This window comes from Cryptococcus neoformans, chromosome 1, assembly GCF_000149245.1.
Source record: "Cryptococcus neoformans var. grubii H99 chromosome 1, complete sequence".
NCBI classification, from domain to species: Eukaryota; Fungi; Basidiomycota; class Tremellomycetes; order Tremellales; family Cryptococcaceae; genus Cryptococcus; species Cryptococcus neoformans.
In genome coordinates, this window is record NC_026745.1 from 1 (window position 1) to 12,500 (window position 12,500).

At 46.5% G+C, this 12,500-nt stretch overlaps 5 protein-coding genes across 6 annotated transcripts; all 5 read right to left on the minus strand.

Annotated features, from left to right (window-relative positions):
• Positions 1-99: 99 nt before the first annotated feature.
• Positions 100-5,645, minus strand: CNAG_04548 (hypothetical protein; the record flags this gene model as incomplete). Its single annotated transcript, XM_012190751.1, has 9 exons — positions 100-1,497; positions 1,556-1,767; positions 1,823-2,274; positions 2,322-2,782; positions 2,846-3,126; positions 3,206-3,890; positions 3,958-5,263; positions 5,322-5,422; positions 5,494-5,645. The coding sequence occupies 9 exons, from the start codon at positions 5,643-5,645 to the stop codon at positions 168-170; spliced, it is 4,980 nt and encodes a 1,659-aa protein (XP_012046141.1). The 3' UTR covers positions 100-167.
• Positions 5,646-5,927: 282 nt separating this feature from the next.
• CNAG_07303 lies at positions 5,928-7,982 on the minus strand. Of its 2 annotated transcripts, none has more exons than XM_012191623.1 (3): positions 7,857-7,982; positions 7,685-7,780; positions 5,928-7,626 (listed from the first exon to the last, which is right to left on the minus strand). In XM_012191623.1, the coding sequence occupies exons 2-3, from the start codon at positions 7,767-7,769 to the stop codon at positions 6,209-6,211; spliced, it is 1,503 nt and encodes a 500-aa protein (XP_012047013.1). In that variant the 5' UTR covers positions 7,770-7,780; positions 7,857-7,982; the 3' UTR covers positions 5,928-6,208. The 2 variants fall into 2 exon arrangements, with proteins under 2 accessions (XP_012047013.1, XP_012047012.1); XM_012191622.1 differs by having other exon boundaries at positions 7,685-7,785.
• Positions 7,983-8,765: 783 nt separating this feature from the next.
• On the minus strand, positions 8,766-9,603 carry CNAG_07304 (hypothetical protein). The gene is made up of 5 exons (XM_012190752.1): position 9,603; positions 9,311-9,535; positions 9,102-9,246; positions 9,041-9,050; positions 8,766-8,986 (listed from the first exon to the last, which is right to left on the minus strand). The coding sequence occupies exons 2-3, from the start codon at positions 9,478-9,480 to the stop codon at positions 9,126-9,128; spliced, it is 291 nt and encodes a 96-aa protein (XP_012046142.1). The 5' UTR covers positions 9,481-9,535; position 9,603; the 3' UTR covers positions 8,766-8,986; positions 9,041-9,050; positions 9,102-9,125.
• Positions 9,604-10,834: 1,231 nt separating this feature from the next.
• On the minus strand, positions 10,835-11,664 carry CNAG_00001 (hypothetical protein). Its single transcript, XM_012190753.1, has 4 exons — positions 11,638-11,664; positions 11,423-11,573; positions 11,007-11,307; positions 10,835-10,923 (listed from the first exon to the last, which is right to left on the minus strand). Exons 2-3 carry the CDS (start codon positions 11,499-11,501, stop codon positions 11,060-11,062), a joined length of 327 nt encoding a protein of 108 aa, XP_012046143.1. The 5' UTR covers positions 11,502-11,573; positions 11,638-11,664; the 3' UTR covers positions 10,835-10,923; positions 11,007-11,059.
• A 108-nt stretch (positions 11,665-11,772) lies between these two features.
• CNAG_07305 (hypothetical protein) lies at positions 11,773-12,393 on the minus strand (the record flags this gene model as incomplete). The annotated part of the gene is made up of 2 exons (XM_012190754.1): positions 11,773-11,858; positions 11,929-12,393. The coding sequence occupies 2 exons, from the start codon at positions 12,391-12,393 to the stop codon at positions 11,838-11,840; spliced, it is 486 nt and encodes a 161-aa protein (XP_012046144.1). The 3' UTR covers positions 11,773-11,837.
• Positions 12,394-12,500: the final 107 nt, after the last annotated feature.

Sequence of the window (12,500 nt, forward strand, 5' to 3'; positions counted from 1 at the left end):
GAATTCTAAAACAGTTGCATTCTATAATTACAAAATAATTGAAACACTTCCATTCTCTTGACTAATATTATTTAATTAGACACCAACTCGACATTCTGTCTTCGACCTATCTTTCTCCTCTCCCAGTCATCGCCCAGTAGAATTACCAGGCAATGAACCACGGCCTTTCATCCCAACGGCACAGCATATGGGTTCACTCCAACAGTGAACCATTCCAAAAGGCCTTGCCTGCGTGGCCATCTCCTCACAAACCCACCATCCTGCATCATCTCAGGTATCATACCTTCGATTCCTTCATCACCCCAAAGATCTTTCTGTTTGCCTTTGCGATTTGAGTGATACCAAACAAGAGAATACAGAAAGTTAGGGACAAAGGGGGAGGGCTCTCTGAAGCGGCATGCTCCTCTTTCAACATGAAAATGGAAAGCCCCATCATCCATGTGGTATATGGGCAGGCAGCAAACCTTACAAACACCACTTTTCAGATTTTCCAGAGCATCCAACCAGTCATCAATGTGATCGAGAGGAACCTTTTGACACTCCTCAATGCGGTGACTCCTGAGCTGGCCTAGCCCAGCACACAGTGGACAATAGAAGACTACTGAGTTGTCGCCTTCCAGTTCGCCTTTGGACATGCAAACCTTGCCAATCAGATGCTTTAATGCCGAACTGAAATCTTGCCAAAGCCTGATTTCATTTTCAGCAATGACAGAATCTTGCTCATGCGGCTGAGCAGCCCTGTATTGGTGGAAAAGACGATGGGAGGCTGGTACTTCTTTATACCAAGTAGCCTTAACCTTAGTGATCCGGCTTGTTGGCACAACGTTTCCCTGTGGCTGACTGTGCTCTGTATTATCAGGTAAAGCGGCATCAATCACCCTCTTTTTTGGGATCCTCGCTTCGCAAAGGTCGCACTCGGGAACGTTGGATGACTGACACGTAAGAGCTTGACCGTCCATGTAGGAACTGAGTGTTATTCTTCGACATTGTTTGTGATCAATCCATTCTTCACGTAAGGATTTACCTCTGGGATCGTAATGGACGCCAGGACTGAAACCTCCTGGAAAGACTGTGACCATAAATTGTGATCCCAATCTCCCCCCCCTACCTCCTGCCTGAATGACTTCAAAGAGATCCCAAGGCGTGCCCAAAAAGTAGACAAAGTCAATATTGGGCAAATTGACGCCAGCTCCCAATCCAGAGGTGCAACAAAGGAATGCTTTTCCTCCAGAATCTGGAGCAAGGTGACCTTGGCCAAAGCACTGCTTTACTTCATCCCTATTGGTTGAATCAGAAGTGTAGGCGAGTGCAGAGTACCCGAGCTTCTGAAAAGCTTTCCTGGCATCTTCAGTGTGTGGTTTCAATTTACAAAACATGATTGCTTGTGAAGTTGGCTTTTTCCAGGTTGTAAAGTGTTTGGCAATTTCTCGGACAATGTCAGGCAGATTGTAACCATTGGCACCTTCCTTGTCAACGAGTTTGCAGCTTGATACAACACTGTACCTGTCATAAATGGTCAGAGAAACCGAGGCTGGATCAACGAAAGAGTACTTACTTGGCCAAATTCAATGTCACTGGCACCCTTATTTCGGTCACTTCACTAATCCAGCATGCCCTCAGCAATCGAGGTAGTAGCACTGGGGGAAGAGTTGCAGTGACCAAAACTTTTGGGATATTGAACATTGCAAGCAGTTTGACGGCAGACATTGAAACTCTCCATCCTGAGGCTGTCAATATTTGGTGCACTTCCTCATAAACAAGTCTCCCCTGTCAGGAGAAGCATGTCAGAATAAATTGTCCATCACCAACACGGACAACTCACAACTAGGTGAGCATTGGCTGCTAACCAAGCTTGGAATTCTTTTCGAGGAACGTCTTCTACTGACAAAAAGACAAGAATGTCCTCTGAAGTAGGGAGATCATTTCCTGACCCCCAGTAGTGGGATGGAATGAGGTATTCTTGAGCTTTGGCAAAAAACTCCTCCTTGATCGCAACAAGTGGGCAAATGACAAGCATTTTTTCCTTTTTTGGCAGTGAGGCTTGCAGCGCTGCCCAGAGCATCCATGTCATCGTCTTTCCTGTAGAGGTAGGACCAACAAGGACCAAGTTTCCCTGTTCCAACTCAGCAACAGCCCTTGCACCTCTCTGTTGAAATTCGGATTTCCAGGTGATGCTTCCTTTCACTTCATTGGATAATAAGGACTGTAGAAGACTCAATAGGACATTGTCATCGATAGTTGGGTATACGTCGCTATTCCCATCTGAAGAAACAGCTGTTGCATGTAAGCTTTGGCAAAAATTAGCATGTCATTCTACTCACTAGGACGCTCCTCTGCGTTGGCTGATCCTATCACTGCTTGGTCTTGAGTAGTTCCAGGTGATGGTAGCATACTCTTGACAGTTGCAGTGACGATGTCCTCGATGTCTTTGAGAAGGTGCTCCCTTGCCTGGCTTGCCATCAGCTCAACAGGTTGGATTCCAGCTTCAAGGGGAGACAAAGGGTGTTGCTGAACTGAAGAACCCATAACAAGTGAGGCATTTGACAGGAAGATTTTCTCTTGTCGTGACAGTTCTTGACTATATCTGGGCGGAGGACAGAGCTGAAGCAGCTGGTGGTAACGCTTGCTACAGTTCACATAATTCAAGAAGAAGCGGTCATCCAGGAATTTACTGCGACCCTGCAGTCTGGCATAGTGGGCCATTGCGACAGCTGAAGAATGTCCAGCCTGTAGATCTTCAACTGCATCATCTTCATCATCTGCAGATTCATCATCTACGTGCCTGTAAATGGGAGTCAACTTGAGTATCAGTGTCAATGCATGATAAGGCTTATCAAGTACTTACTGGTTCATTCTGTATTGGCGCACTATACCAACATTTGCATGCCGCCAAGTTTGGATAGTGAATCCCATAGTGTAATAATTGCTTGTGACTCTTAGGAATATTTGGGAGAACTTTTCTGGCGTAACTTGGTTCCCTTTAGTTTGGAACAGATACTCCTCAAGGGTTTGAGCAGCATTGCTGTTGTTCAGGACCTTATAAAAGTAGACCTGAGCAGGCCTGATGTATGCGAGGTTCCTGATGACAACTTCACTGGTCTTTGGAGGAAGTGATCGGGCAATCCACTAGTCAACATGTTAGTAACTGGTAACCGCAGGCTAATGAATGAAGATCCATTCAGCGAATATCAGACAGAACACTTACCTTTCTCTTCCCACTTAAGGCTTGGCCTTTGTGGTAATGAGATAGTAGCGTCACAAGACCATCCCAGACCAACACCCCTCTGAAGCTGGACGTGGTATTACACAGTTTGAGCCCCAAAAGTTCTGGCTTTCTGGCAACTCCACCATACGTCAAATGAGTGAGAACAAGGCAGTCCTCCTCCCAAAATGAGCATAGTAGTAGCCATTTGGTGATTTCCGCTCTGTTCCAATGAATGATACCATTGTCGTATGATTCAACAAATTGGTTGCAGAGTTTTTTATCTTGGAGGATCCATTTTATGAACACATCCCGATGGCCCTGGAACCAGTCGTTTGTCCGATTATTGATAAAATTATGGCCAACGTCGAAATTGTCGATGTTTTCAGAAATGGTTCTTCCTTGAGGAGAAACAATGAAGGTTTCGGGAGGTATCCCAAGGCAAATAGTGGTTTGAAACCTATCAATCAAGTCACTTTCAAGTCGGATAATACTGTCTGATAAGGTTGGCAAATGGAAGACAGTATCCTTAACTCTTAGTGAGAGGGAATGGTTATCTAACCACTGGGAATTGGCTGGTTTCATTTCACTATACGCAGCGCCAAAAATATCATCTGCGACAGCCAAGATTGACCTGAATGGGCCAATGTTGGCCCTGCTGAGCCTTTTAGTGTAGCTCGAGGTCATTCTGTGACAAGGCAGGTAAGTTACAGAGCCTTAGAGCGTTATACTGTCAAGCAACTAGTGAAACTTACTCGTGTAACGTTTGAGGTGTCTGTCTTATCGTGCCCAAATCAACCAGAATTTTCTTGATGACCACAGCTCTCATCACCCACTGAATTCTGGTGACCCTTGGGGCAATATTGCCTGCCTCCTCAAATACACCACCCATTCTGACACTAGAAAACACAAGGAACTTGTAGATTGTATAGTCCCATGAAGCGCCATCAAGTGATGTCAGTTCTTGGTTGAGAAGCATGAAGCCAATATTGAGAATGGCTGAAAGGCCTTTCTCTTTGTCTTTGACCTTGAGTGCTTCTTCCAGAACTTGAAGCTCCTTTTCTTCTTCTTCAGCAATGGACAAATGGATCCCTTCCCAGTGAGCTGATCGATATCTTAGAAGCAGAAGCAATATACGCAGGAAAATCTGTGAGTAGTCTTTCACAGTGTTTGCGTTTAAATTCCTCATCCTCTTGTCTGAAAGGACACCAGCTTCATAGCCTTCGTACATCACCTGTTGCAACAGAGGTGAATCTTGGTGGTGATCGATGTATGTGTTGACTTCGAGAAAGAATTCATAGACCCAGTCCTTGAGAGTTTCTTTGAGATACATAGGTTCATCTCTTGAGGGAAGAGTGATGAGGGAAAGGATGCTCTGTGGAGACAATCCATCCAAAAGGAGGTCCCATTTGTGCTTCGTCATTAAGGGAGACCTGTCCTTTGGATCAAAGGTTCTGATCACTGTGTCATCCAGCTGACTTCGCATTCTTCGAGTGTCTTGAAGATAACCTTGCTGTAGCTGATCGTTTAAGCCATGGAATGAACTGTTGTTATCCACTGGGAACCAGATAGTTGCTTTACCGGACTGGTAAAAGGCTTGAATGTTGCCTGTTGCAATGGCAGAGTCGGGACTAACATCAGAATGTTGCTTCTTGATGTGCGTGACAAGCTTCCGCCTTGACACAGACTCAGCACCCTTGTGTAGTTGAAGGCATAGAGTACAGTACACGCCCATCTCAACTTGCAGCCCGGGAATCAATGGAGGTAAAATGTTATTGGGAAAGAAGGGGACACTAGGATGTTGGCCTTGGTGTAGAGGGTAACGTCTCAGGAGATTGGTCATAACAGTTTGAAGTTCTGTCGCTGTTATATGAGGAAGATGTTGATGAGGATGGCTGTGCAAGTGTTTGGGTGTGATACAGCTTGATGTACCCTTGGATTTCTTGTTGCTGCTGCAAATACTGCATCTGAAAACATGGTATACAGGAAGGTATTCGAGATGAACAGCTTGGAGTTCATCAGAGGAGTGCCACTGGACATAATACTCTGATAGTTCAGATACTGAATTGAAGAGGCAAAAGTCAGCATCCAGTGGTAAGGTATTGCAGTCCTATCTCACCTCCTGCCATGATGTAAAAATCTCCTCTGGAATTCTTCCCTTGCATCTGGTGCAGCACACCTCTTCCTTCGGTATCCTCTGCCATTTGTTGTAACCCTGTACTGTTGAGTGTTTAGTCAGTTGCATGCATAAACATTTAAGCTCTAATATAATAAAATATACACCAACTTACTGGATGATAAGTAGATGGATGGATGGATAGATGGATGGATGGATGGGTGGATGGATGAAATGAATGGATGGAAGAATGTATGGATGGCTGCGTGAGAAAATGGAACCAAACAGAACTGATGCATGAATGGATATGATGTGCTTGCAATGCATACAAAATAATCATATTAGATGATGCATGGATAAATAAATAAATGCTTCCATGCAATGCATACAAAATAATTGTATTGGATGACTAGCAGTAGTCGAAATAAAATACGTCCGTGCATTATTAGGAAATCATTGTACTATTAGATGATCCATGCATACAACATAACTGTATCGCATGAATAGGAATAGTCGAAATAAATGACGTCTATGCATTAGAATATAAGTGTATTGGATGATGGACACCTGAACAAATAAAATCAAAAGTGATGATGCAATGAGATGCAAAGAAAAAAAAAATGATCTTCATGCACAACTGCAAGTGGAAATCCACCAAGTGAGCTTAGGGGACCGTCGAAAAATCGGAAGGGTGCTTAGGGGATTAGGAGCTAGGTCGAATAAATAACGTTTCCACCTTAATTACGTTATTTTAGCCCGCCCCCGGGGGTTAGCCTGGGCGCGCGATGGGGTTAACCAGGGTTAGCGAGCGGTGAGGGCCGAAAGCCGCGGGTCAGGCTGCGGTGACCGCCGAACATCAGCGGTTTTCTCCCATCGCGCATGGGTTTTTCTCAAGCTATGCATCCATGCATCGCACCCTTCGATAGAGCGAACCAAGACGGATCGATCGGTGGAATAAAATTCCCATAGGGCACAGGTTTGCGGTGTGGAGACCGGTTGGAAAAAAACGGGGTTTTCGCGCCCATACAAAAATTTGCGAGATGGCCGCCTTCGCGCAAGTCCCAATCGTTAGCTCTCATCACCCACTGAATTCTGGTGACCCTTGGGGCAATATTGCCTGCCTCCTCAAATACACCACCCATTCTGACACTAGAAAACACAAGGAACTTGTAGATTGTATAGTCCCATGAAGCGCCATCAAGTGATGTCAGTTCTTGGTTGAGAAGCATGAAGCCAATATTGAGAATGGCTGAAAGGCCTTTCTCTTTGTCTTTGACCTTGAGTGCTTCTTCCAGAACTTGAAGCTCCTTTTCTTCTTCTTCAGCAATGGACAAATGGATCCCTTCCCAGTGAGCTGATCGATATCTTAGAAGCAGAAGCAATATACGCAGGAAAATCTGTGAGTAGTCTTTCACAGTGTTTGCGTTTAAATTCCTCATCCTCTTGTCTGAAAGGACACTAACTTCATAGCCTTCGTACATCACTTGTTGCAGCAGAGGTGAATCTTGGTGGTGATCGATGTATGTGTTGACTTCGAGAAAGAATTCATAGACCCAGTCCTTGAGAGTTACTTTGAGATACATAGGTTCATCTCTTGAGGGAAGAGCGATGAGGGAAAGGATGCTCTGTGGAGACAATCCATCCAAAAGGAGGTCCCATTTGTGCTTCGTCATTAAGGGAGACCTGTCCTTTGGATCAAAGGCTCTGACCACTGTGCTACCCAGCTGACTCCGGATTCCTCGAGTGTCTTGAAGATAAGATTGCTGTAGCTGATTAAAGTCATGGAGTGAATTGCTGGTATCCACTGGGAACCAGATAGTTGCATTACCACACTGGTAAAAGGCTTGAATGTTGCCTGTTGCAATAACAGAGTCGGGAGTAATGCCAGGATGTTGCTTCTTGATGTGTGTGACAAGCCTCCTTCTTGTCACTGACTGAATACCCTTGTACAGTTGAAGACATATAGCACAGTACATGCCCATCTCAATTTGCAGACCTGGAATCAATGGAGGTAAAATGTTATTGGGAAAGAAGGGGACACTAGGATGTTGGCCTTGGTGTAGAGGGTAACGTCTCAGGAGATTGGTCATAACAGCTTGAAGTTCTGTTGCTGCCATATGAGGAAGATGTTGATGAGGATGGCTGTGCAAGTGTTTGGGTGTGATACAGCTTGATGTACCCCTGGATTCCTTGTTGCTGCTGCAAATACTGCATCTGAAAACATGGTATACAGGAAGGTATTCGAGATGAACAGCTTCCAGTTCATCAGAGGAGTGCCACTGGACATAATACTCTGATAGTTCAGATACTGAATGGAAGAGGCAAAAGTCAGCATCCAATGGTAAGGTATTGCAGTCATATCTCACCTCCTGCCATGATGTAAAAATCTCCTCTAGCATTCTTCCCTTGCACCTGGTGCAGCACACCTCTTCCTTCGGTATCCTCTGCCATTTGTTGTAACCCTGTACTGTTGAGTGTTTAGTCAGTTGCATGCATAAACATTTAAGCTCTAATATAATAAAATATACACCAACTTACTGGATGATAAGTAGATGGATGGATGGATGGATAGATGGATGGATGGATGGATAGATGGATGGATGGATGGGTGGGTGGATGGATGAAATGAATGGATGGATGGCTGCGTGAGAAAATGGAACCAAACAGAACTGATGCATGGATGGATATGATGTGCTTGCAATGCATACAAAATAATCATATTAGATGATGCATGGATGAATAAATAAATGCTTCCATGAAATGCATACAAAATAATTGTATTGGATGACTAGCAGTAGTCGAAATAAAATACATCCGTGCATTATTAGGAAATCATTGTACTATTAGATGATCCATGCATACAACATAACTGTATCGCATGAATAGGAATAGTCGAAATAAATGACGTCTATGCATTAGAATATAAGTGTATTGGATGATGGACACCTGAACAAATAAAATCAAAAGTGATGATGCAATGAGATGCAAAGAAAAAAAAAATGATCTTCATGCACAACTGCAAGTGGAAATCCACCAAGTGAGCTTAGGGGACCGTCGAAAAACCGGAAGGGTGCTTAGGGGATTAGGAGCTAGGTCGAATAAATAACGATTCCACCTTAATTATGTTATTTAAGCCCGCCCCCGGGGGTTAGCCTGGGCGCGCGATGGGGTTAACCAGGGTTAGCGAGCGGCGAGGGCCGAAAGCCGCAGGTCAGGCAGCGGTGACCGCCGAAAATCAGCAGTTTTTTCCCACTTTGCATCCCTTTTCGTCAAGCTATGCATCCATGCATCGCACCCGTCGATAGAGCGAACCGAGACGGATCGATCGGTGAAAGAAAATTCCCACTTCGCACAGGTTTGAGCGGTCGGGAGCGGTTGGAAAAAAACAGCGATTCGCGCCCCATACAATTTTTTGCAAAGTGGTAACGACTTTGCAACTTCCAAAAGTTAGGGGTAGCCGAGTGAGAGTGAACGAGTTGGGTGTGATGGGTCAGATGTTGAGGAGTAGCGATGCTGAGGAGTAGCTGAGCAAATGCGTCGGGCGTTGAGGGATAGCCGAGTGTCGAGTGTAGAGTCGCTAGTGACGAAAGCGAATTCGAATGGGGCATGCGGCGTGGGATGCAGTCGAGTCGGATGCAGTCGAGGGTGAACATTGAAAATGAGCCATCCTGTACAGTAGTTAGCGCTATGACAACCGTCAAGAGATAAACAGCCATGCTCACCATACACAGACTATGATCCGTCAGCATTGTCTTTTGTCACGAGGATAAACATGGACGTTACCGCAAACTCCTCTCCATCCACACCCTATATTCTCCATCGCCAGCCTTTCCATCTTGCCCACCTCTCTCGCCATCCTGCTTTCGACACCGTCTGCTCTTCTGGCGTCCTTCCGCACTCTGTTATCCTTTCCCTTCCGGCTGTTTGACTATCGACAACAGTCAGCGAGAGTAACACTCAGAGCAACGGCGACAAACGAATCAGCAACTCACAGTCTGTACAGCGTACTATATCTCCAGCATCCACCGCCCTGCCCTCCGCCGTGTACCATACCTCCTCCCTGCTGTCTCATCCACACGCAACCAAACGTTGCTTGCTTGCTTGCGTCAAGAGTAGTCGTCAAGTCAGACGCAGCCAGACGCAGCCAGCAGGGGTCACACATACGTCTCAAGTCGTCTCTGCATGACACATCTCTGCTAGCTTTGCCTGGCTTTTGTCTGACAGGCGATAGGAGTAAGAGGGACAAGTACCAACGCTACTGTGAGTGCTTGTTGTACAACTCACCAATAAATGCCGCCATCCACACCAGTTGTCTCCCCAGTGGGCGCTGTACACAACCCAGGATCTCATCCTATGCTTCCCTTGAAATGCTGTGTTGATCAAATCGAGGTCGAGTCGAGGTGGAGCCGAATGCGGTCGGTGCTGTTTTTCAGATTCAGCGGACGGGTGACTTGTTGGTGTCACACGCGCATCCTTGCTCGCTTGGTTTGATGGCGATAAAAAAGGGAATGTCTGAATGGCTGGATGGATGGATGGATGGATGGATGGATGGATGGATGGATAGATGGATGGGTGGATGAATGGATGGATGATTGACGACTGGGAATGCAATTGAAACAGATGGGACGGATGAGAATGCAATGGCAACACGTGACCATCCAAGGTGGAGTAGAGGTCAATCTCCTTGGCTATTAGAAAAGCAGAATCCTCATTAGCGACAGGGTCGCGACGTAACATAGAATGGGGTGCGTGCAGATCGTATTCAAATCAAACTGATTAGTCTCAGGTGAAGAGGCGCGGCAAAATCACGAAACAAGACCGTTTAGTCTTTCGTCCACGGTTGTTCAACATTTTTTATATGCATAAGATCGAGATCTATGGACCGTTCGAAAGAGCGGTTGCTCATCTGCTACTGGACGTTTCATCAGGCCCCATAGGAGGGGCATCATGCCCCATAGCAAGGGCCTGAAGAGGATCCGGTCGATTTTCCCCCCGGCGGCGAGTGCCACCCCATAGAAAACGCGTTTCATTGGGTCCCATAGTTGTGCGTCCAAACCCTAAAAGCACGCCGTATGGTCTCTCCTCTTTCGACATAAAACAGCCTCGCAAGCGGTACAGAGCGTTCCCGCTAATCTGGCAAGTCCGATTCCCTCTCGTTGTTCATGCTATTTGCTAATATACATTACAGCCGATGTCTTAAGAGCGGGCCAGCTGTTACTCGAATGCCGTCACTACATGCAGTTGGACAAAGTTAGTCTCTTCTCTCTCGCTGTATGTTATCGGCCTCTTCGTAAGTACGTTTTTATCCCCTCTTGCTCGACTATGACTGACCTGTTTCTTCCTCCCAATATTATCGATCATTCCCTGCCTTGTTAGTGCTCTCGCTTGTCTCTTGCGTGCACCACTTTATTCACCCTTCAGCCAATGTTCACCAGCTGCCAATGTTCAGACATAACACACTAACACACTTCACTCGCTCAATGGTGTGGGCCGACATGCAATGCATAGCTTGTACTATACAACGACCACCACCATGTGAAAGAAACAAACTCACCCATATCCCACCCTCTCCCGCCGTGTATTCTCCCACCGTGTATTCTCCCACCTGTCCCACCCTCTCCCGCCGTGTATTCTCCCACCGTGTATTCTCCCACCTGTCCCACCCTCTCCTGCTGCATATTCTCCCACCTGTCCCACCCTCCCACCGTGTACTCTGCCACCTGTCCTGCATATCCTCCCTTTCATCTGTCATGTAGTTGAGCCAGCGTGGAGGGGTAGCCGAGTGAGAGTGAACGAGTTGGGTGTGATGAGTCGGATGTTGAGGAGTATCGATGCTGAGGAGTAGCCGAGCAAATGCGTCGGGCGTTGAGGGATAGCCGAGTGTCGAGTGTAGAGTCGCTAGTGAGGAAAGCGAATTCGAATGGGGCATGCGGCGTGGGATGCAGTCGAGTCAGATGCAGTCGAGGGTGAACATTGAAAATGAGCCATCCTGTACAGTAGTTAGCGCTATGACAACCGTCAAGAGATAAACAGCCATGCTCACCATACACAGACTACCATCCGTCAGCATTGTCTTTTGTCACAAGGATAAACATGGACGTTACTGCAAACTCCTCTCCATCCGCACCCTATATTCTCCATCGCCAGCCTCTTCCTTTCCATCTTGCCCACCTCTCTCGCCATCCTGCTTTCGACACCGTCTGCTCTTTTGGCATCCTTCCATGCTCAGTTATCCTTTCCCTTCCGGATGTTTGACTATCGACAACAGTCAGCGAGAGTAACACTCAGAGCAATGGCGACAAACGAATCAGCAACTCACAGCCTGTACAGCGTACTATATCTCCAGCATCCACCGCCCTGCCCTCCGCCATGTACCATACCTCCTCCCTGCTGTCTCATCCACACGCATCCAAATGTTGCTTGCTTGCGTCAAGAGTAGTCGTCAAGTCAGACGCAGCCAGACGCAGCCAGCAGGGGTTACACATACGTCTCAAGTCGTCTCTGCATGATACATCTCTGCTAGCTTTGCCTGGCTTTTGTCTGACAGGTGATAGGAGTAAGAGGGACAAGTACCAACGCTACTGTGAGTGCTGCTTGTTGTACAACTCACCAATAAATGCCACCATCCACACCAGTTGTCTCCCCAGTGGGCGCTGTACACAACCCAGGATCTCATCCTATGCTTCCCTTGAAATGCTGTGTTGATCAAATCGAGGTCGAGTCGAGGTGGAGCCGAATGCGGTCGGTGCTGTTTTTCAGATTCAGCGGACGGGTGACTTGTTGGTGTCACATGCGCATCCTTGCTCGCTTGGTTTGATGGCGATAAAAAAGGGAATGCCTGAATGGCTGGATGGATGGATGGATGGATGGATGGATGAATGGATGAATGGATGAATGGATGGATGGATGAATGGATGGATGATTGACGAACAAGAATGCAATTGAAACAGATGGACGGATGAGAATGCAATTGCAACACGTGACATGCCCATCCGTCAAGGGTGGAGTAGAGGTCAATCTCCTTGGCTATTAGAAAAACAGAATCCTCATTAGCCACAGGGTCGCGACGAAACATAGAATGGGGTGCGTGCAGATCGTATTCAAATCAAACTGATTAGTCTCAGGTGAAGAGGTGCGGCAAAATCACGAAACAAGACCGTTTAGTCTTTCGTCCACGGTTGT

Bases quoted from the DNA above. Each gene is read 5' to 3' on its own strand.
- CNAG_07303 (XM_012191623.1), bottom strand. From the start codon at position 7,769: ATGGCAGAGGATACCGAAGGAAGAGGTGTGCTGCACCAGGTGCAAGGG. The intron at 7,627-7,684 runs GTGAGATATGAC...TCTTCCATTCAG, and splicing joins TTTTTACATCATGGCAGGAG to TATCTGAACTATCAGAGTAT.
- CNAG_00001 (XM_012190753.1), bottom strand. From the start codon at position 11,501: ATGGCGAGAGAGGTGGGCAAGATGGAAAGGAAGAGGCTGGCGATGGAG. The intron at 11,308-11,422 runs GTAACGTCCATG...ACTACTGTACAG, and splicing joins CGGATGGAGAGGAGTTTGCA to GATGGCTCATTTTCAATGTT.
- CNAG_07304 (XM_012190752.1), bottom strand. From the start codon at position 9,480: ATGTGTGACCCCTGCTGGCTGCGTCTGGCTGCGTCTGACTTGACGACT. The intron at 9,247-9,310 runs GTGAGTTGCTGA...TGTTGTCGATAG, and splicing joins TATAGTACGCTGTACAGACT to TCAAACAGCCGGAAGGGAAA.